Genomic DNA, 21,079 nt, shown 5'->3' with positions numbered 1-21,079 from the left:
AAAAATATTGAATTATGTCATTATTCCAATTCATTGTACTCTGAAATAAGATACAGAAAAGCACCCAAAGCACTTAAAAAGATTTGCAACTGTGTACTTCTACTTCAGAGGAAAACAATGTACCTCTACATTTACCTATAATAACAAAAACATCAATGTTACTGGTTACATTACAGATTCAGGTTTTACGCACAAAATATATTAAAATATGATGCATTATTATTAATTAAACTATCCAGCATATCAGAGTGTTAAGTAGATTTAAGTACAATGTGCTAATAACTCATCTCTTTCACTCTTCACCTTAATTCAAAATTTGAATACAGGACTTTTACTGTGTGGTATTAATAGCTTTACTATTAATAGTTAATAGATTTACTTCAGAAAAAAGTTTTGAGTACTTCTCCTACTATTGCCATTTCCAACATTCCCAGTTTGACAAAGGGTGAAAAGTAAAGCAAGACGGCATTTGCCTGGGGTCCCCAAATCATTAAATCCGCCCCTGGGTTAAAACATATTTCACATTAAACATGAGTATGTAGGGTAAGATCGAGGAAGACACCCACCCACCCCATGTAACTCAGTCTTCATTAGTTTAGAGTAACATATACAATTGATTTTTTTATGATTATAAAAATAGTGCTGCTTGATTTTTATTGTGTAAAAATTAATAAAAGACACAATTACCAAGATCTCTAGAAAAACTAAGACATTACATCTTGTTTTACTGAAAGGACATACAATTAACTCATCCTCTGATAATGCTACTGGCTAATTTGCTGTTAGCAAAACCTAAGCTAACTACAATTAGCATTCATATAAAAAAATAAAATTAATGAAGAATATAACTACAATCTACAATAATTTAGTCATTGACCTGTCTTCAAAACGTAGAAAAAGTATAATATAATAGTACAATATTCTTTCTACCGGTACAACCCCTTCAATCAAGCTAATCGAATCAAAATGCGGGTTAAGTGTCCAAACCTGGCAACCAAACATCCACGTCGTCATTTCCGAAGCCGAAGAAAAGAGTACGTTCGTTTTGCTGCCTTGCACCGCCCGATGAAACACACACTGTTTGACACCGGCTGTCCTCCACTCTAACAGCCGTCTGTAGATGCTGCAATGACAAGTCTCACCTCGAGGGAAGCAAATCTTACAAATCAAATGCTAAAACAGTTGTAGTTTTGCTTGTCTCTGGAACCGAAGTGACGAGGGGACGTTTGGGAACGTTTTGTGAACACCGTTACCGACCGATTGAGGGGAGCGGAGCAGCACATTACCACCAAAATGGCAACCCCATATGTTACAGATGAATCTGGTAAGGCTCATGCATGTGCCAGACCTTTGTCTACCCGACAAAAAACTTTTCATTGAAAAAATAGCAGCTACAACCAGAGACCGAGTCTTTCTTTTCCATCCACAGTGTTTATTGCCAACAAAAACAGGTTTAATGATGTTTGTGTTGCATGCTCGTCTTAGCTGAAATAGCTAACGTTGTCCACTGTTGCTAGTTAGCATGCAGCTATCACACTTCCGTCATCAAATAGAAACTTCTTTAGTTGCTTTAGTGAACTTCAGGGTTATCAGTAATTTATCAGCCTTGTTTGCTTTTTTATAAAATGGCCTGACAGTTTCCACATTAGCGATTTAGCTTTGTGTGCTGTGTAAACAAACTATCACACACTACTTTTTCCCCCTTCACTTTTCAATGCATCAAAACATCATTTACAACATGTGACATTAAGACTAAAATATAGAACATTTAGGCATCATAATGAAATAAGGATAACACTGCAGACATGGCTCCACTCTCAATAAGACAATGCATTCGCCATGGTAGCATATTATATAGGCAAGTATAATAGGAATAAGTATATAACATAAATAAATACAGAAAGAAAGAGAGTAATATAAAATATGAACTTAACACAAAAGGTAGGCAGTAAAAGCAAATGTCCTTATACAATTCTTGTATCATACTAATTGTGTGAGCACATTTCTTGTTATTTATACATTGAATAGACTTAAAATACCTCCTAAATACAACCCTGAAAGGTTCAAACGATGAGTTAGAAAACCTTGAGAACTCGCTTTTGTGGATTTTAAATTTTCCCAGTAAAATTAATAAATTGACAGTCCACTGAATTTTATGTTTTTTGTTTTCATAGTATAGTACTAGCGTCCATGTCTTCCAGCTTAATTGGTTCGATTAAGTGACAGAATAGTCCTCAATTCTTTTTTTCCAGAATCCTGATGTGTACTGACATTCGTTAGACAAATGTTTAGTTGTTTCTTTCACTTTTACAGAAATCACATTTGTTATCGACATCCACAAATCTTGAGACAAATTAGTTGGTGGGATAACTATTTTGCACCCTTTTCTAGTGAACAGTTTGTTGGAGATAACAAATTTATACGGGAGAAGTCATGTTGTTTCCCATTGAATATTAAGAAAATGGGAGTTCCACACAAATTTCACCCGTGCAGTAATTTTCCTTTTGCTGTAAAACTAGTTCCATATATGTTTATTGATACATTTGTGACTTTTAATATTTATTGCGTTGACGTAGAAGGTAGGTTTCAATTCCTGTAACTTTTGCTTCTCAGAGTGGAATTTACTATCACATGACTGTGTAGCCACTTTTGACTTTTGACACCATCATCAGGTTTGCTGACGACAGCTGTGGTGGGCCTGATCACAGATAACAATGAAAAGTTATACATGAAAGAAGTAGAGGGTCTGACCTGCTGGTGTCAGCACAACAACCTGCTCCTGAACATCACCAAGACTAAGGAACGGGTAGTTAACTTAGAGAAGAAGCAGGGAAGGAACTATGCCCCGCCTATGTCCTTGGTGTAGAGGGTAACGTTACCTTGGTGTCCACATCACTGAGGGCCTGACCTGGGCGCTGCATACTGACTCAGTGGTGAGAAAGGCACGGCAGAGAATGTTTCACCTCAGACGCTTGAGGAAATTCAGGGTATCTCCTCAAATATTGAAGAATTTCTACTCCTGCACCATCAAGAGCATCCTGACAGGGAACATCAATGCTTGGTACGAAACAAGCGTGAATCTCCGGGTCTGAAAAGTGCAGCTGATGCAGAAGTACCTTAAACCTGAATTCCTTCTAATGAGCAGCAGTGGGCGACTCCACTGGTTGCAAAAAGAAGTCTGATTGTATAGAAGTCTATGAGAAAATGACCTTACTTCTCACTTGATTTATTACCTCAGTAAACATTTTCCCAATGAGTTTATGGTCTCAAACGCTAGTTTCAAGTCTTCTTCAATACAGCATGATGCTCATTTTGTAAATTATGGTCCCATATAGAGTAAAATAGACGATAAAGCAGGGTATGCTTTTGGGCGTGGCTACCTTGTGATTGACAAGTCACTACCACTGCGGCGTTGGTTAAGTACGTTATGTATCGTAACCCCAGATTAGAATAGGAGTATGCGCATAGCTGTCACTATTTTAGTGTATTTTCAGTTCATGAATGTTAATTGTAACATTTTGGTCGACTAAAAAAGTCTTGTTCAGCGTTCGGTTGTACTAAAAGACCCTCTAAGGGGTCGGATGTTCAGTTTTTCCAGTAATTCCTCAGTATTTGAGGGGATACCCCGAATTTCCTCAAACATCAAAGGTAAAACAGTCTCTGCCTTGCCTTTCTCACCACTGAGTCAGTATGCAGGACCCAGGTCAGGCCCTCAGTGACGGGGACACCAAGGTACTTGAAGCTGTCTACCCTCTACACTGAGGACCTGTTGATAGCAAGGGGGGCATAGTTCCTTCCCTCTTTCTTCTTAAAGTTCATTATCAGCTCTTTGGTCTTGTTTACTTTCAGGACTAGGTTTTTGTCTTGACGCCAGTGGGTCAAGACAAGACCTTTTATAATAAACATTTTGTTTTAAGCCTGTTTTTTGCTAGCCAAATTTAGCATTAGCATTATCACAATTAACCATAGACTGTAAATGCACTGTGTTAACCAAGCTAGCAGCTAGCGTTAGGGTCAGCTCCACCCAAATAAGGTAAATTCTAGCTCTAAAAATTCAGGATATCCCCTCAAAAACATTTTAGCTCTAAAAAGAGTTCAGTCAAAACGCCGAACTTGAGGCTTCAGAACAGGAGTCCACAAACCAATGGGTGATGTCACAGTGGCTACATCCATTATTTTTTTACAGTCTATGATACGGAAACAGCACTGGACAGGACCGCAAGGCCCTGCAAAGAGTAGTTTGTTGGGCTGAACAAACAATAGGCGGTCCTCTACGCTGCCTAAAGGATATTTACACCAGGTGCTGCAAGAATAAGGCTAGGAGAATCATTAAGGGTCCCAACCACCTGGCCAGCACTGAGAGGCTCAGGAAGAGCTTCTACCCTCAGGCCACTAGGATCCTAAATGAGGTCACTGCCAAAACCTGCCCGCCCACATATATTACTGGCCCTATTCTATTTAAACTCTTTTTAACGCGCAATGACCACTGTCAAATAATGTCAAAACTATGATCAGCACGACTAAACGATGCTTTGTCTCCATACCTGATGTGTTGAAGGTTTTTAGTCTAGACTTTTGATAGTGAGACTGAACGTGTGTGTTCACAAAGGGATGGAGGTCACCACAAATATATAAGCAGAACAACACCTCGCTGACTGTATAGATTAAATCTCATGTGTGCAAATAGAAGTCTGTTGCTTATTAAATCTGTAGTACTCTTGTTCAAAAGTGCTGCAGTTAATACACATATTATTGAGCAATATGCCACAGTAAAATAACAAGCATGTTACATATGAAATATATTGGTTGACTCAACATATTAATATATCTTATTGGTGTTGACTCAGTGTCCGCTGTGTGTTCATGCATTTTAACTTTATGATAAATCTTTACGTGACATTTCATGAGTTGCAATGTGATGTGATTGTAGAGTGATATTCATTAAAATCTAACCTTTATTATTACCTCATTACTTGGTCTCAGGCAGAAATGTTCCTGCATTTATCAGTATGTTTCTCTCGTGTACATCACCATATCTCTGTTATTCTCCTCTTTTCATATCCAACCAGTGTGCATATCGTTTAGCTCCAAAACTTTCATAACTATTAAACTCTCTGAAGCACTTTATGACCCACTAGTGATGTTTTAAGTTTTGGACATCATCATTGGTCACATGATATTCTTCATTTGACACAACATATTGACAGGAGTAAAACCAGCTTTGGTGCTTCTTTCATCCACTCATCACTCAAGTCAAATTGAAGAGTATGAATTTCAGGTTGACCAGAACTTTGCAAACACAACACCTTATCAATGCCAGTAGTATTTAAAATGTCAAGTCCAAGGCAACATGTCAGCCACTAAATGCATTTTCAGCTGATGACACACTTTACAGTAATTTGGAGTTTTAAAATGTTTCAGATATCAGCGTGGCACTGCTGTTTAGAAATGCACTGCCTCTATATTAATATGATTTTGGAGCTGCAGAGTTAGTTGACCAGTCATTTGATGATCAGAGTCTCTCTCTTTTTTTTTTTTTTAATGCATTCAACATTGACAATCATGTTTCAGATTGACAAACATCCAAAGGGATCCCATGAGCACTGAGCTATTTTTGTTCTGTCATGCTGACAAAATTAATTTGAGGTCATCGTGATTAACATTTACAGGTTTATTTATACAAAATATTTTAACTGTTGCTCTTCAGGGAAATATATTGCTGCCACTCAGCGACCTGATGGAACATGGAGGAAGCCGAGACGGGTGAAGGATGGTTATGTCCCTCAGGAAGAAGTCCCTGTGTAAGTAAATTTCTTCTTTACCTATAGTTGTACACAGTTTGCTGTAAATTAGAAGAGGATTGCAACAAGTAGAGACCAATCAAATCCAGTTTATTGGGAGACAGTTGGAATAGACTCATATTCATCCGAAATGACTTATATGCTGTGAGAAAAGTAGAACATTTGTCTCAATTTGTCATCTTCTGTTTCTATTTCTTGCTGTTTTTAGCTATGAAAACAAGTATGTGAAGTTTTTCAAGAGCAAACCAGACCTGCCACCGGGCCTGAGCCAATCTGATGCAGCTCCGCCAAAGCAGCAGCAAAAGATCCCCGGCTGTGTGGACAATGAGACAGCCGGTCTCTCAAAGTCTGCCAAACGCAACATGAAACGCAAAGAAAAACGAAAACAGCAACAGCACCAGGGCCCGGACGGGGATGCGGACGTGGAATCGGTAAGCGATGCCGTCGAGAACGTGTCCATTTCAGACGGCGGCGACTCTTCAGACAAGACGGCGTCGGCTGTTTCCGTCTCGTCCGCTGATGATTCCTCGGCAGGTGAAAAGGCCAAGAAGATCAAAAATCTGAAAAAGAAGCTTCGACAGGTTGAGGAGTTGCAGCAGAAAGTGGACTCAGGGGAAATAAAAGAGCTGACAAAAGATCAGTTGGAAAAGCTCGGTCGGGCAAAGGCCTTACAAGATGAGTTACAGCAGCTCGAGTGTGATTCTTGAAGCATTAAAGGACAACAGATGATGAGTCAGACAGACTGAACGAACGCACAAACTTCATACTCAAAGTCAGGAAAAGGGACCTTTGCAGCTTCGTGATCATAGCTTCCATTAAACATGCTCTACGTGTTTGATATTCATAACGAACTTCGGAAGTGAACACAGTCCCACCGCCTCCCGAGCAGAGTGTGACAGGATTTCTACGTAGCAGGAACACGACAAGCCTGTTTTCTAGATTCAGATCTCTGAGAAATATTAGGACTCCTGCTCATATTCTTGTACTGGTCAGGCCATTCATTTATAAATACATTTTAAAGAGATCATTGTGAACTGTTTTGTGCATGTCTGTTCTTTCCATTTTGTACCTTTCAAAAAAAAAAAAAAAAACATTTTCTGTTTAAGAGAATATAGTTTGTTGACCTGTCTGCTTTAGGAATTAACACATTTTTGTCGGTGATCAGACGGCCTCTTGTGGTCAGACTAATGTTGAGGCACTGTCTATACCGTCATTACATGAATTAAAACTACATGCTGTGTAAAATGTTTTATCTCATTTTGCTTTTTAGTAAAACATGTCGACTATAGTGAACTCTAACATGAATAAACGGGATTTTTTTTGGAAGGCGTGACATAAATTCTTAGAAAAACATCTATATTTTGGAAACAAGTAATACACTGAAAAAGATAAGTGTGGTGATATTCTATATTTTTCTTATTGTCAACATATCCCATGAAAACAAATATATTAATCCTACAAGTATTGTCTGTGTAGCCCAAGCTTAATCCTCTGAGATTCATTGTTGTCCAAAAACTCTTCAAAACACATCGATGAATCACACCGTTGAACTGGGCGACATGTTCCTACAATATGACGAACATGTGTGCTGTAGTTTATTCAGAGTCCCACATACGCCGTCCTGCTGCTGTAAATACTCACTAGCACACCAAAAATGTATTAACGCGCAGGTGTAAAATATTACCCAACAGTCATACTATTTACTGTTGTTTGAGTTACATTTGCTAAAAAAAGCTACAGCGCCGAGCTGTTTAAGGAAGTCACTGAGATTTGCATTTTCAGTAGGAACAAATGGGCGAATGTGGCAAAGTGTTAACAGACAGATGCATTGTTGCTTCATGAGATTTGTTGACAACAAGGAAATTATAGCATAAAGCCAGCTTTATCCTTTTAATAATGTCAGGAAAGAATGCCCTTTTCTTCGGCTTTCTGAAATGAAACTAGGCAATTTTAGAGTACATTTTTTTGCCCCGAGTTCAACCTGGCAGGGACCACTTAAAGGGCCACTCCAGTGATATGGTATTTCACTTTCATAAAGTTGAGGGACTCACAAAAGACAGATTAAAAAAAAAAAATGAAGCAGCAGAGCCTGAAATATCTCGCTTTTCAATCCCTTATATAGCCTTAAAAGCCCCTAAAATACTGGATCCTACATTTCCCAGAACGCATTTCAATAGCATCTTTCGTTAGACTCTTCCCCGTAGGGAAAAAGGTCCACATCTTTTAAACTCCACGCTCTAAGTTTGGAACAAAAACTTTCTCCTATACATTTTTAGTCTCCCAAGTATCAGAATAATCCCAATGACAGCTGGGTTATTTTTTTTTAGATGATGGGAAGCTGCTGCTGAGACACAGAAGACATTTTCAACTGTTCAAAGAGTCACGGGTGGAGTTGTACTCTCTGTGGCCCTCTAACTTTTTTGCTGTGTCCTGATTTCATACAACATATTAACTGTATACAGTATATACTCGTCATTACAATATACTGCATTCAGTATACAAAGATAACAGTTACACAATACAATACATAGGTCGCTGTCAGACACTTTTTAGTAAAACGTTGACTGGATTGAACTCAGTGAGAAGGGTGAATAAACAGAAATGTTTTTGTGGAAGGCACGACATAAATTCTTAGAAGAACAAATGCCAAACAAACACAGACACAAACATGACAGAAGCCAAATGTTTGTCCAAATATTTTATATTTTATCCTCTGAGATCTCTTTGGAGCTGGCTCACCATCATACGCAATTTATTTTAATTTCAACCACCTGCATTTCCTTTGTGCATTGTAAAAATCTTTTTAAATGAAAACACGTGTTAATAATAAAATTAATGAATTTCATTTGGCTGCTTCAGTTTCAGGGTTCTGGTATTGTGCATGCTGGCTCTTTGTCACACTGTCATAACTTACTGAGACACTTGAATAGCACGGACCTATTATTAATGTAATTAGTAACACCTGTGCCGTTTTTTACTTTCACAAGTCAAGCTGTTTGCTGTGAAAAAGGCAGAAAGAATAGTGTTCATCAACAGAACACTCAAAAATCAAGCATATTTTTGTGTACACTTGTCACTTTTCCAGTGTGAACACACTAAACATTTAAAACCTGCTTAAAAGTAGCACGTAGTGTTGAATTTGGACACAACTTCAGGCCGTGTTTTGCCCCAGAAAGCTCAATAAATCAATTACAATCAATGCTTCATTTTACCGATCCCTTAATTTTATACTGATCATACTCTGAAATGATTAGAGTAATTTGCAGGTATTTTACATTTTAGGACATTTTACAGAAAGGGTGCAATTTGGTACAAATTATAAGAAAAATGGGAAAAAAGTCAAGTTGGTTGAGTCGTGGCTTCATGTGTAGATTTTTCAACAGTTTTTCAACAATTTCCTAAAAGTGGCTGCTGTGTAACTGTTCACTCTTAGGATATTTCCATGTTATTTGGAAGTATATGGGAAATGCGCTCATTAAAGAGTTTTTAAGAAAGAATCTAATATGCCAATACTAATACAAATTAAGTATTTTCTGTCAGTTAAAAGTTTTTAAGAGTCTAATTTATGAAGAATTTTTGCAAATTAACAACTAGGAACTTAATATAATGAGTGGGTACTTACCAACTAAACCAATTTAACACTTTTCTGTTCTGTCTTATAAATTGTACCAATATTGCACCACTCTGTCTGTAAAATGAAATTACCTGCGAATTACATCAAAAATTTCCAGAACTTTGTTATAAAATTAAAGGACCTGTAAAATAAAGCGTTACCCAATCAATCATTTGTTTAGTTTAGAAGAGTTGGCAGCAGATGGAGGACGTGTGCTTGGCCTGCAGGGGTCAGGAAAGCCCAGAGTAAGTTTACAGATAAAAAATGCCCTCTACTGGAGAGAAATCAGGGGCTGTCCAGTTTTATTGGCATTAAAATTGAACCAGTGGTTAAATTTAGTAACTATAATTGTGTAAAACATGTGTGAGGCTCATCTTTTCCACCATCTGTCCTCTCACTTTTGTATGAACTGTACTCCACAGTGTCTCAGCAGGAGGAAAGGAGGCGTTCTGTCTCCATTCAGAAGACAATTTGTAGCAATGGTTACACGGAGGCGTCAATTGTTTTTCCTTGAATGGACTCCTAGATTGTGAACAACATAATTAACTGTTGTCTCACCGACGAGGAAGTGTGGTTAGTTGTTTTCTTCACAGAGCTGTAACCATGAATTATCAGAACATTCAGATTCATGTGGAATATTATACATGTTTCATATAAATATAGAAAATGAGCAACACCAGCAGTATTTCTGGTACATCTGTCACTCTTAAATTAATGTTGTCTGGAAAATAATTTACATATAAAGTGTTGGAGCTTAATTAAACATCAAGGAAACAGATTTTTGTCACCACAATGACATAAGTGGACATAAGTAATCACTTTTAATAGAAGGTGGGCAGCTAATCTCATTTTTAACGGATTAAATCCTTCATTTATTTGCTTCCATTGACGTAAACAACATTACTTGGAAGTTATTCTTACACACTACAGACAAATGGTTGTAAATGATGGTGTAAGAAGGCGTTATCATGTGTCTGAAATATGTAACACATTCCTTGTAAAGGTTTATTGTGTGGTTTGGAGGCAGACACTTCATGGTATAAAAACTAGAATCCCTAAACTAAGAACACCAGCTTCAGCTCTGATATAGGACAGCAAAAAAAAAACACAGAGGATGGATGTAGACAGAGGAACAGCAGTCTACAGCGATGCTTAGAAAGATTCAGTACTTGTTAATCAGTTGAAAGGATAAACTTGCTGTGTTTGATCGAGTTGGGAAAGGTTTTATATTTCTCACGAATGGAAAAAGACCCAAACCTGAAAATGGAATATAAACTGGAGTTAATGGTGCTTCTTGTTTTGCTCACAACCGCCTCATCCATTGCACCAAGCAGAGAAGAATTTACAGAAGCAGTGGTAAGAAAATGCAGAAAATGGGAGATAATGGAACATAAAGTTGCTGAGAAGTTTATCCTACAAAACTGCAAAAACAAAAATTGGTCAATTTCCAGGTATTACTTGGAAGCAGTACTTTAACAATGTCGATAATTTTGAGTCGTCGTCTAGTTTTGATAATGCTGCAAGCTCCATAGCAACCTGATTTTTGACAGTTCAAAGCTTCCTGAGAACACAGATTGTGATCATAGTCTATAGTAATCATATTTTATAGTTATGGTACAGTTTGGGAAACCTAAAATATAAATGAAATTGTCCAAATGAATTATTTTGTTCTACTCCCCCCAAAAAAACGTAACTGTTAACCATTAAAAAATTATTAGAATGGTTCTGCAATGGATCAAAACTATCTTTGGATGATTTTGGCTGAGTTACTTATTAGAGTCATTATGGAAAGTGTTGTTGCAGATGAGATAAGATATAAGGGGGCAGCTAATAACACCGACCGTTCCCCTTGATAATATCAATGCTGCCCAAGAATCCTGTAATAATACTTGTCAACAAAAGAAAGCATCCTGAAACACAAGTGCAAGAACTCTGTTGAGGTGTTAGTGTCTTGAGTTCAGATCAATAAAAATGTCCTTCTACACTCCTCCATGCATCTCTTAAACTGAGTCCTCTTTCTTTAGACGTATTTGAGGAAGTACGGCTATCTACACGTTCCACTGGACAGCAAAGGCCAAAACTATCAACCTGAGGAAATAGTGGAAGCTCTAAGGTGACCATATTTCATTTACCTTTTACCTTGCTCGTACTTGTCAGGATCACTGTACTAATTTGTTTGTATTTTTATATATTTAAATCAGTACAAATGTCATAACAGTTTTTCTGTATGTCAGAATCTTTCAGAGAGCAACTAATCTGAAGATATCAGGAAAACTAGATGCAGCTACACTGGAAATGATGAGGAAACCTCGGTGTGGTCTAGAAGACCTTTTCAATAACAAATCTCTCAAATATCGAGTCATGAGTGGGTAACTGTATACATCATCATATTCAGATATTCTCTTACTGTAGTATTCCCTGATAAAATGTGTAAAATGTGTGTAAAGATGTACTCTAATGTTTCCTGATTGAACAGGTTACTGGCGTAAGAAGATGCTGACTTACCGCATCTATAATTACACTCCTGACTTGGGTCTGGCAAAGACCCGTTTGGCCATCCAGAGTGCTTTTAAGTACTGGAGTGATGTGTCACCCTTAAGGTTCAAGGAGCTGCACCGAGGACAAGCAGACATCAAAATCTCCTTTCACAGAAAAGATAAGACCTGTCCTGTGCCCTTTGATGGGCAAGGTAGGAGCAGTTTTCCTTAAATAAAAACTTAAATTCAGTTTTAAAAAAGAGATAATCCCTGGGTCTGAGTCTCAGTGATGTCACACATCTTAACTGTGAGCTTACAGTTGAAACAATGGCAGGTGTAAATTAGATTTTCTTCCTGTATTCAATAGCTTCTTCTTTATCTTTAAGGCCGTGTTTTAGCCCACGCTGATGCGCCTGAGTCAGGCATTGTGCATTTTGATGAAGATGAACTGTGGACAGAAGGGAAGACCTACGGCTCCAACCTGAGGATTGTGGCAGCGCATGAGATCGGTCACGCTCTCGGCCTGGGCCACTCACAAGTCTACAACGCACTCATGGGACCCGTATACAATGGATACAGCTCCAACTTCAAGCTACATCCAGATGACATACGAGGGATCCAGGCTTTATACGGTAATGTCAAGATTCCCAACCTAGGGGATAGATAAGATAAATCTGAAGGGTCTGTTACGTGCTCCCCCACTTCTTGTGTTTTTCTCCCTCTTCTATCCCTCTCAGGTGCTCCTCATCAGATGATTAGTGGGTGGTCCTGCGATATATTCCTTTGCTCCTTACTTTGAGGTTTTTTGTACTGTTGAGGATGGAGATCTTTTGTTTCTTGGTTTAGTTTATGAACTGTTTTTGATGGTTTAGGGAGGGAAACTCTGGCTTTGACAGCCCACTGCGTGGTTGGCCCAGACCTCCTCCATCTTCTTGTTTTGTTTGGCTAAGCCTCCAGACTCTCATAGTTTTGGTTAATTCATGGCAAACACTTTTGTAATCCTCGGGAATGGTGCTCTGTTTATATGTTGGTGGTCACAAGGTTGAGCCAAATGTTTCCTTTGTTGTGGCCGTAACAGGGTCATGAGAAGATTTTGAAATTTTGAAAGTTTTACCTCTTTAGGCCTCAATTTCTTAAGTGAAACCATGTAAGAAGTTTGGAGGGAAAATGTCTCTTTGGTGGGATTACTAACAACTCATCTGGGCCTGTTTCACCAAATTCGCAGCATGCAAACTGTGACTTGCAACATGAGATCATTTCCTCTCACACTCATTTGTGAAACATTTAACTAATAAAAAGAAACACTATAATTACGACCCATGCTGAGGATGCGAGGGAAGTGTAGGACACACAAACTCATTAGCGATTTGCATATGACAAAAACATTTGCGAAACCGGACACTGGCACTATTTGCGTGAAAGCAGCGCTTGCAGATCACTTTTGTGAAACGGGCCCCTGAAACATGACAAGAAGTGTCAACTACACACTGCTTTTTTAGGGGTCACAAGCCAAAAAGGTTTAGCTCCACTTGATTTTAATATGACAAGTAACTAGTAACGACAGCTGTCAAATACATTTAGCGTATTAGGTACAATATTTCCCTCTGAATTGTAGTGAAGTAGAAGTATAAAGTAGCATAAAATGGAAATACAAGTACCTCAAAATTGTACTTAAGTACAGTACTTGAGTAAATATACAGTTACATCCCACCACTGATTTATAGGCAGATATAAAGACATTATAAGTGTTTATTGATGTACAGCATTTGTCAACAATTATAACTTCTCTTATGAAGACATAGTTTATATAATTACAGCTGTATTTTACTGTGTTGTCATTCATTATCTGTTTATATACCAGCATCCAGTTATTGGTGCCCACAGGAGGAGTTGACAACTTACAGTGTGTTATATACCATCTATTTACTGAGTGTAAATGGTAAATATGGGGATTTAAAGTAAAGTGTTACCATGCAGGCTTTAACGTACAATTTATGCAACATGCTGTGAATGTGTGTCTCTTTTCAGGAAAGCCAGAGAAGACTCCTCCATCCAGAAATCCAAGCCAGTCAGTGTCAAGTGGAGTTATTCCAGATCCTTGTAAAGCCACTCTGGATGCAGTCATGTTGGGTATAAACTTAACTAAAACGTGCCTCTGTGTTTTGATTAAGAAATATATTTATCCCCTTACATGAATATGTATTTACAGATAATTTCTCTCTGCATCGTGTCCTCGCAGGTCCTTCAAGTAAGACGTATCTCTTCAGTGGTCAGTATGTGTGGACGGTGTCCAGGTCCGGCTACAACACTCCCATCCTGATCTCTGCACTGTGGAAGGAGCTGCCAGGGAGCCTCGATGCAGCTGTTCACTCTCAGCGGACCAGAAAGTCTTATTTTCTGAAAGGTGGATTCACTTCATTGTGTCATTGTGTTATCTCTCGGGGCCATTATACAATATACTATATAATGCTGGTGGAGTATACTATGAGTGTTTTTGCAGTAGTTACAAAATACTTGTCTTCTCTCCAAATTTCTTTTTCACAGATGATAAATTATGGAGATACTCAGGATTCAAACTTGACCACGGCTTCCCCAAACGCTTGACCAATATCCCCGCTAATATCGACTCAGCTTTGTACTTCAGTAAGAACAAAAAACTGATCTTTTTCAAAGTAAGGGCAACATTTACTTCATTTATTGTTTTTTTTTTCACTGAATATCTCTTTCATGTTCTAGTAAATAATGAACTCGTTATTTCAGGGCTCTGGATACTGGCAGTGGGATGAAATTGGACCAACAGACTTCAGTTCGTATCCCAAACCTGTTGAGCAACTCTTCCACGGGGTACCTAGCAATACTGATGCTGCGTTAATGTGGACAAATGGTCATATATACGTCTTCAAAGGCACCCAGTACTGGAGAGTAAACCAGTACCACCAAGCAGTGGAGAAGGCTTTTCCCCTGGACATCGCCACACACTGGATGCAGTGTGACGACTGAGCCACCAGAGGCCACCAGGGATTCAACACAAACCTTGTGTTGCTTAGTAATTCAGTATAGTAACAGAGAGAGATGCTTATTTATTAGGATCCTGATTAATGATTAGAAAACGTTCACACACCAGATCATTATTATTCTCTTTGGACAAAGTCTGCATGAAGACAGCAACAGAATTAATATTTGAGTGATGTGATGTTTCTTTTTTTTATGGCAGTGGGACAATTATTTAAAAACTACATTTAATAGAACAAGTTAGACTCTGTGTTGATGTTAAGGCATATTACATTTAATACACACATGTAAGTTTACATAAAAATTTGTGTTATGTTGTATTTTTGTTAAATTTGACCACTTTTAGGCCAACAAAAGCAACTTTGCAGCTGTTATCAATAAAAACAATGCCACTTTTGAATGTCATGATTATTTTTGAACGTTTATGTGTAATGGCCAATAGTTATTTCACTAAAGTAATCTTACTAAATGTTAAATTGATAATTTTTCATATAGAAAGTAGTTATGTTTACTTATAATCTGATAGTTCTGTGACTGGTTTGAAAAAAAGGAGGACCTTAAAAAGCAACAACAGGCAACTGCATCATTTAATCAGATTTTTTTTTTAAAATGTAAAAATAAGTTTGTATGTATGTTTAGTAAATATGGATATTTGAGAAAAGAACATGTAAATTTCAGTCAAAATACTGATCAGCCCTCAAATCATTCAAGTCTGATAAATTAAATACAAAAATCTTTGATGCTTTGGTTATTCTGGGGTTGAGGGTGCATCGAGGGGGTTTGGACTCATAATCTCAATATTTATAACATTTAAATAATGTTTGTACCTTTAATGGAAATTAATATATGACAATACTCCCCAAAACAGCACAGTAACAAGCAGTCTGATTGCTGTAAATTCAGTGGTTTATTGCTTAGTATTCCTCCTTATCTATTTCTTCATAATATTGCATATTGTGCTGGTATGAATTTATTGTTTATAACTTGAAAATTGTTCCAAGAGTAAGTAATCTTAACCAGATTTACATATTTCAAGCCTGTGTTTGTATCCGTTCACATGGAGTTTTTCCGAGAGGATGTGATAATATTTGGAGAATAAAAAGTTGTTTTGCCGTTGGCATGGTGTGAAACAAAACAGCACAACTGTAAAACACAAAGTCTCCGCTGTGTATGTTGTGTTATTTTGTCTTATCATCATTCACAGCATGATCTCCAAGGATCTCTGTGTGCATGTTGACGATTATCTGACGAAGCCACTCATCAAAATGGTTGAATTGTTTCCGTGAAAGTGAACAGGTCAAAGGAATACTGAAATAATCAGGTATAAGGTAACAGACTCCTCAGATATATATGCAGTTTACATGTATTTGACGCTCTATTCCTTCAGACCGCAAACACCGGAGAGGCAGCAGTCAGAGGCACCATGGAGCCCGTCTCAAAGTCAAAGTCAATTAGAGTATGTGTGATAGTGCTGACGCTGCTGCAGGAGGAGCCCGTTCCCATCTGGTGCTCCTGAAGGCTCTGGAGATAACTCTGCAAGGCAAATAGGAGAAAGACACATTGTTTTTTGCTTTGACAATCTACTGTAAGTTTATATATTTTCCATCATCCTGCAATCAGAGGAAATTGAAAACATTTATTGTCAGAGCTAGAAAATATGAAAGCTGAATGGGCTGACCGGTGCCAGGACGTCCCCGGCGTAGCGTTTCAGAGGTGGAGGCCTGCGCCGACGGTGTGGTTGAGGTCCTCTTCTTGACTCTCTATGTCTGTGCTTCCTGGCATTTTTCTTCTGTTTTTTTTGTGCAGCTGAGGAGCATCCAAAGAGACAAAGAAAGGGAGAAAAATTAGGGAAATGATGAGTAAACAACACTACAGAAGGAGGTTTTAAGCTCAGGAGGGCATTTTAACATGAAAACAGCCTGCACATGAATGCATCACTAAGTGCAGATTGCATTTACCTTCTGTGTGCGATACTCCTTTGCCAGTAAACTTCCACTGCACCAACACACCTATCAGACTCAAAACAGGAAAGATCCCAGTGATCGCCCAGTTAAACCAGCAGAGTGGACGTGGTGCAGCTTGACAAAGCATATCGTACACCTGATCTGGCAACATGAACGTCCCCACCAGGTAATCCACACACAGCATCACGGCGGTCGCTCCAAACACAGATGTGTAGATGATGGTGAACAGTTTCTGCCACTGAATTGTGAAGACAGCAGTGACAACGCTGATGGCCACTACGGCACTGAGAGGCACCCACACTGGAGTAAGGCTGTAAAACTGTCCGATGACCACCAGGATGGGGAGGGAGATCAGGCCCCCCAGCTGTATGCCGCTAAGGATGAGTCCCATAGTGGACACCAGCATGGTCATCAGCCCGCAGAGCACACCAACACCGAGGCCGATCCCTGCTTTGGTCTCTGTGCCCAACTGGGCGTCCAGAACAGGCTCTTTGTGGTACAACAGGACGACGGCTGCTGATCCAAACATGAAGCCAGAGAAGAACATGACCATTTTGAAGCAGCGGTATCCTGAAAAGTAAAATAAAAATAAGGATAGGTTTCATTTATGACAGACAATGACTGTACCATCTATTAATTCATGCATACTTTCATCTTAAATGTGTTGACTGAAATGCAAAATGAACAAAATGCAAAACATAATAGTCTTCAGCCATACTTAGACACAGAAGTGCTTTGAGCTAAATGCTAATGCTAGCAGCATGCTCACCTTGAGAATGCTAACATGCTGATGTTTAGCAGGTGTAGGCTAATGCTTACCTTGTTTACCATGTTGTTTACCAATGTTTATCATCTTAGTTTGGCAGGTTAGCATGCTAGTTGGCAGGTTAGCATGCTAACATTTGCTAATTAGCACTAAACACAAAGTACAACTGAGGCTGATGGAAATGTCATTAATATTGCAGGAATTAAGTCATTAACCAAAGTATTAGACATATTACAAATTTCACCAAAGTCATTAGGATTCGTTTTCCGGGCAACTGTGAAGGTTTATACAAAATGTTGTGCCAATCCATCATGTAGACCTGCTGGTGGCGGGTAATTAGGCTTCATCCTTTGGGCACCATGAATGTCTGTACAAAATGTCATGGCGACCCATCCAATAGTCTGGACCAAAATAGTGCACTAACTGACCAACATGGCTCATGGTGACATTCACATTCTGATCAGAAGAAAAGGGAAAAAGTAGAGCCTGTTTTTGGTGTGAATCATGCACTTGCTCAAAAATTTCAGCATGTAGCACGGATTCTGAATGTGAACCAGAATCTCATTGAGACATACTGAGAGCTGCTTAGATGGTGCTGCTAATGTTGATGAATCACACATTACTGAAATACATTTTATAAGTGAATTAATGTCCGGCTCCAACTGCTGCCATTAATATTTTGATTGTGAGTGATATCACTACTCAGAGATCATTCTCTCGTTATCTCTTTGGTCAGAGTATCAAATTAGATCATGAAACACAACTCTGAGAATATTCTCATCGCCTGCATGCACTACTGAAACTGCTGTTATCTTTCAATTTATTAGTTATTTACATTCATAAAATTCTTTACAGGCAACTCAAACCCTGATTTATTCTGTGTGAGTTACTGGGAACACAAAGTTTGGCAACATGCGTGTTTGCTTAATGTCACATGTTTTAGGGAGTCAGTCCATAGGTTCACACAGCTCCCAATCACACTCGCAGTTTGTGTTTATTGGATTTGAGTCCACATATTTTCTCAGTGAAAACAGAGACTGACATAATCATAATCATGAACTCTTTTGCTTGAGATGACTTTTTTTGGTTAATCTTTCTCAGTTAGTTCAACCTCTCTGTAAACGGCAGTTTCCTGGAACGGAGAGGTTGTTTACATAAAATACAGAACCACTCTCCAAACTCACACGAGCTTTTGTTTGGTTTAACACTATGCAACCAGTGAGATGTCAGTCAGTGCAACAGGTGGCATGTCATAGACACAGCCTCTGCCTCACAGACACTCTGCCCATCTGCCTCCTCCAGCTTTGGGCTTATCCACCCTAAACCCCTGGCAGCTTCCAGACACCTGCCACTGCAGGTTTAAGCTATCAGGTGAGCTAATGAAACATTTAGAGTATGATACTCCAATTTAATTAGCCTATCCTAACCTATATAAGTTACATTCACATTTGAAGTATCTGTATTAATTCTGGTGTCATGAATACATACCGAAAAAGCTGTAGATGAGGCCGAATGAAAGGCAAACAGAGCAGACAATAGATGGGATGACTTCATACTTGATATTAATCTCAAGCGTACATATGTCCACTTCAGCTAAACCCACTCCTGGCTCCTCAGTAACATAGAGGGAAGTGACTGCCATCTTGGAGGATTATTACTTCTATTGCTGTGTGGTTGGTTTGGGAAGTGAATCCGCTTTGTTCATGGAAGGGGGGAGACTGACACGTCCTGCATGTAGCGTCCAGGGAAAGAGGAAGCTCCTGAACGAAAAACCTGGACTGAACTGTTTCCTGTTGTGCACCTGCAAAAAGAGGAAATCGTTGTGAGCTCCGTGACAACGAGAAATATAAATCCATCTCTTCCAGACTTAAGGCCATCCTGGGAAATAAACCTGCCAAACTATTACTTTTGTCGAGTTTGAGACGTTATTATGCATTCAAGTGAAACATGTGTTGTTATTTAGGTGAATATATGAGAGGATACGGCTCTTTCCCTGTTCAGGAACCAGAGGAGGAAACTAGGGATCCCCTCTGAGTTTAACGTCTCTTTCTCTTGGGTCTTTTGTTCAAGAGCAGGATACAGATGAAGGAAATGACCTTGTGGCTTAGTGCCACCGTCATATAGACTTATTGTTCTGGGCATGTGGTTAGGTACTCTGTTGACTGAACAATGTCATAAAAAAACAAACACCTAAACAATAATACAGGATATTTGAATGCCCAATAAAGAAAATAACGGCCTTGCATCGCTTATTAACTGAAATTAATCAATATAAAGTCATATTTTTGGGCTCAAGCTGACTAAAAATCTAACTGCATAAAGGCATGAATCATGTTTACACACTGCTCTTACTGTAGCTCATAGTACAACTGTCTAGCTGCTGTTTGCGTTAGTGTAGGGATCTTATAAGCTGTTCAGGCAGATCCCACGGTCAGCAAATGGAATTACAGGAGCTTTAGCAGGTGAGTGTTCCTCCTGTCTGTTTATGTCAACTATCTGTCCTTTTGTAAAGGTGAGTGTAAAAGTACAAACACAAAAACATTTAAACTTTCTGAAAAAAAAAAAGCTTATAAATTAAAATTAAATGCTCGGCGGTAGATAAAAAGCCACTGAAATTATTCCTGTTTTATTAGTTTCATGAAAAATGTTTCTGTTATGACTCTCTGTAATAAGTGACAATATCATCATCTACAAGAATAAAATAATTTCTTAACAAATGTGTAATATCAGCAACAAATAACAATATAATAAATAATCTCTGACAAACGAAAACGTGAAAAGAAAAATCAATATTTCCTACCTGGAATGAGGCATATCTTCACAGAGTAAATGTGAGTTTTATCAGAGAAACAGAAAAAACTTCTTTCAAATTTCTAGTAAAGCCAACAGGGAGTGAGCTGTCAGGAGTTTATGTGACTGTGTGGTTCCCTCTGCGAGCTGTGGTGAGACTCACTGTCCGACGCACTAAGTCCCTCATCTGTGCTCATGTGAGCAGCTGACGCCTGACTCTGAGAGGGAGACCATCTGCCCCCAGCGACAGTATGAGGCTGCTGCCAAGTCCAAGGCCGAGCCAGCTGAGTTCAGCTCTCACTACCCATGATCCTACTGGAGCTTCGACTAGGCCTCCACACAGACTCCCCACAAATATAAAACACATTGATTTTCTTTCAAAAAGTCTCTAAAACAAACAAACAAAAAAAGAATCTCAAATAGATTTATTATGGTGTTTCAATCTTTTACATGACTTTTCATCTTTTTGTTGACATTTTTGTTTTTTGTAGAGTTATTGAATTTATTTTCTGGTTTTCTTTGGCCTGTTTTGCTTTTTTTGTTTCACTGATCGATGTGATTTTAAATTATTGTTTGATTTGTTGTTGCTGTTTTGTTTGGACCCACTGGCGACCACTTTGTTGATGCTAACAAAAAGAATAAAGAATGATCATTTC

At 38.6% G+C, this 21,079-nt stretch overlaps 3 protein-coding genes across 4 annotated transcripts; 2 read left to right on the top strand and 1 right to left on the bottom strand.

Annotated features, from left to right (window-relative positions):
* Window positions 1-1,033: 1,033 nt before the first annotated feature.
* Window positions 1,034-7,100, top strand: pym1 (PYM homolog 1, exon junction complex associated factor). The gene is made up of 3 exons (XM_067593045.1): window positions 1,034-1,324; window positions 5,708-5,801; window positions 6,010-7,100. The coding sequence occupies exons 1-3, from the start codon at window positions 1,294-1,296 to the stop codon at window positions 6,506-6,508; spliced, it is 624 nt and encodes a 207-aa protein (XP_067449146.1). The 5' UTR covers window positions 1,034-1,293; the 3' UTR covers window positions 6,509-7,100.
* Window positions 7,101-10,457: 3,357 nt separating this feature from the next.
* LOC137184917 (matrix metalloproteinase-19-like) lies at window positions 10,458-14,891 on the top strand. Its single transcript, XM_067593044.1, has 9 exons — window positions 10,458-10,770; window positions 11,439-11,527; window positions 11,649-11,779; window positions 11,891-12,103; window positions 12,278-12,523; window positions 13,920-14,021; window positions 14,131-14,295; window positions 14,436-14,563; window positions 14,652-14,891. The coding sequence occupies exons 1-9, from the start codon at window positions 10,654-10,656 to the stop codon at window positions 14,889-14,891; spliced, it is 1,431 nt and encodes a 476-aa protein (XP_067449145.1). The 5' UTR covers window positions 10,458-10,653.
* Window positions 13,623-20,875, bottom strand: LOC137184916 (transmembrane protein 198-like). Of its 2 annotated transcripts, XM_067593042.1 has the most exons (5): window positions 20,434-20,875; window positions 19,122-19,434; window positions 16,862-17,437; window positions 16,582-16,709; window positions 13,623-16,436 (listed from the first exon to the last, which is right to left on the bottom strand). In XM_067593042.1, exons 2-5 carry the CDS (start codon window positions 19,273-19,275, stop codon window positions 16,287-16,289), a joined length of 1,008 nt encoding a protein of 335 aa, XP_067449143.1. In that variant the 5' UTR covers window positions 19,276-19,434; window positions 20,434-20,875; the 3' UTR covers window positions 13,623-16,286. The 2 variants fall into 2 exon arrangements, with proteins under 2 accessions (XP_067449143.1, XP_067449144.1); XM_067593043.1 differs by lacking the exons at window positions 19,122-19,434; window positions 20,434-20,875 and adding an exon at window positions 17,687-19,057.
* Between the last annotated feature and the right edge of the window lie 204 nt (window positions 20,876-21,079).

This window comes from Thunnus thynnus, chromosome 6, assembly GCF_963924715.1.
Source record: "Thunnus thynnus chromosome 6, fThuThy2.1, whole genome shotgun sequence".
In the NCBI taxonomy this organism is placed as follows: domain Eukaryota; kingdom Metazoa; phylum Chordata; class Actinopteri; order Scombriformes; family Scombridae; genus Thunnus; species Thunnus thynnus.
This window is presented reverse-complemented; position numbering and strand designations above follow the sequence as displayed.

What these genes read in the sequence shown, in the direction of transcription:
- LOC137184917 (XM_067593044.1), top strand. Translation starts at nt 10,654, where the DNA reads ATGGAAAAAGACCCAAACCTGAAAATGGAATATAAACTGGAGTTAATG. An exon ending in AAGAATTTACAGAAGCAGTG is followed by an intron (nt 10,771 to 11,438) that starts GTAAGAAAATGC and finishes CTCTTTCTTTAG; the next exon opens with ACGTATTTGAGGAAGTACGG. An exon ending in TGTGCCCTTTGATGGGCAAG is followed by an intron (nt 12,104 to 12,277) that starts GTAGGAGCAGTT and finishes TTTATCTTTAAG; the next exon opens with GCCGTGTTTTAGCCCACGCT.
- pym1 (XM_067593045.1), top strand. Translation starts at nt 1,294, where the DNA reads ATGGCAACCCCATATGTTACAGATGAATCTG. An exon ending in ATATGTTACAGATGAATCTG is followed by an intron (nt 1,325 to 5,707) that starts GTAAGGCTCATG and finishes GTTGCTCTTCAG; the next exon opens with GGAAATATATTGCTGCCACT. An exon ending in CCTCAGGAAGAAGTCCCTGT is followed by an intron (nt 5,802 to 6,009) that starts GTAAGTAAATTT and finishes TGCTGTTTTTAG; the next exon opens with CTATGAAAACAAGTATGTGA.
- LOC137184916 (XM_067593042.1), bottom strand. Translation starts at nt 19,275, where the DNA reads ATGGCAGTCACTTCCCTCTATGTTACTGAGGAGCCAGGAGTGGGTTTA. An exon ending in CCTCATCTACAGCTTTTTCG is followed by an intron (nt 17,438 to 19,121) that starts GTATGTATTCAT and finishes TTTACTTTTCAG; the next exon opens with GATACCGCTGCTTCAAAATG. An exon ending in CCGGGGACGTCCTGGCACCG is followed by an intron (nt 16,437 to 16,581) that starts GTCAGCCCATTC and finishes TTTGCCTTGCAG; the next exon opens with AGTTATCTCCAGAGCCTTCA.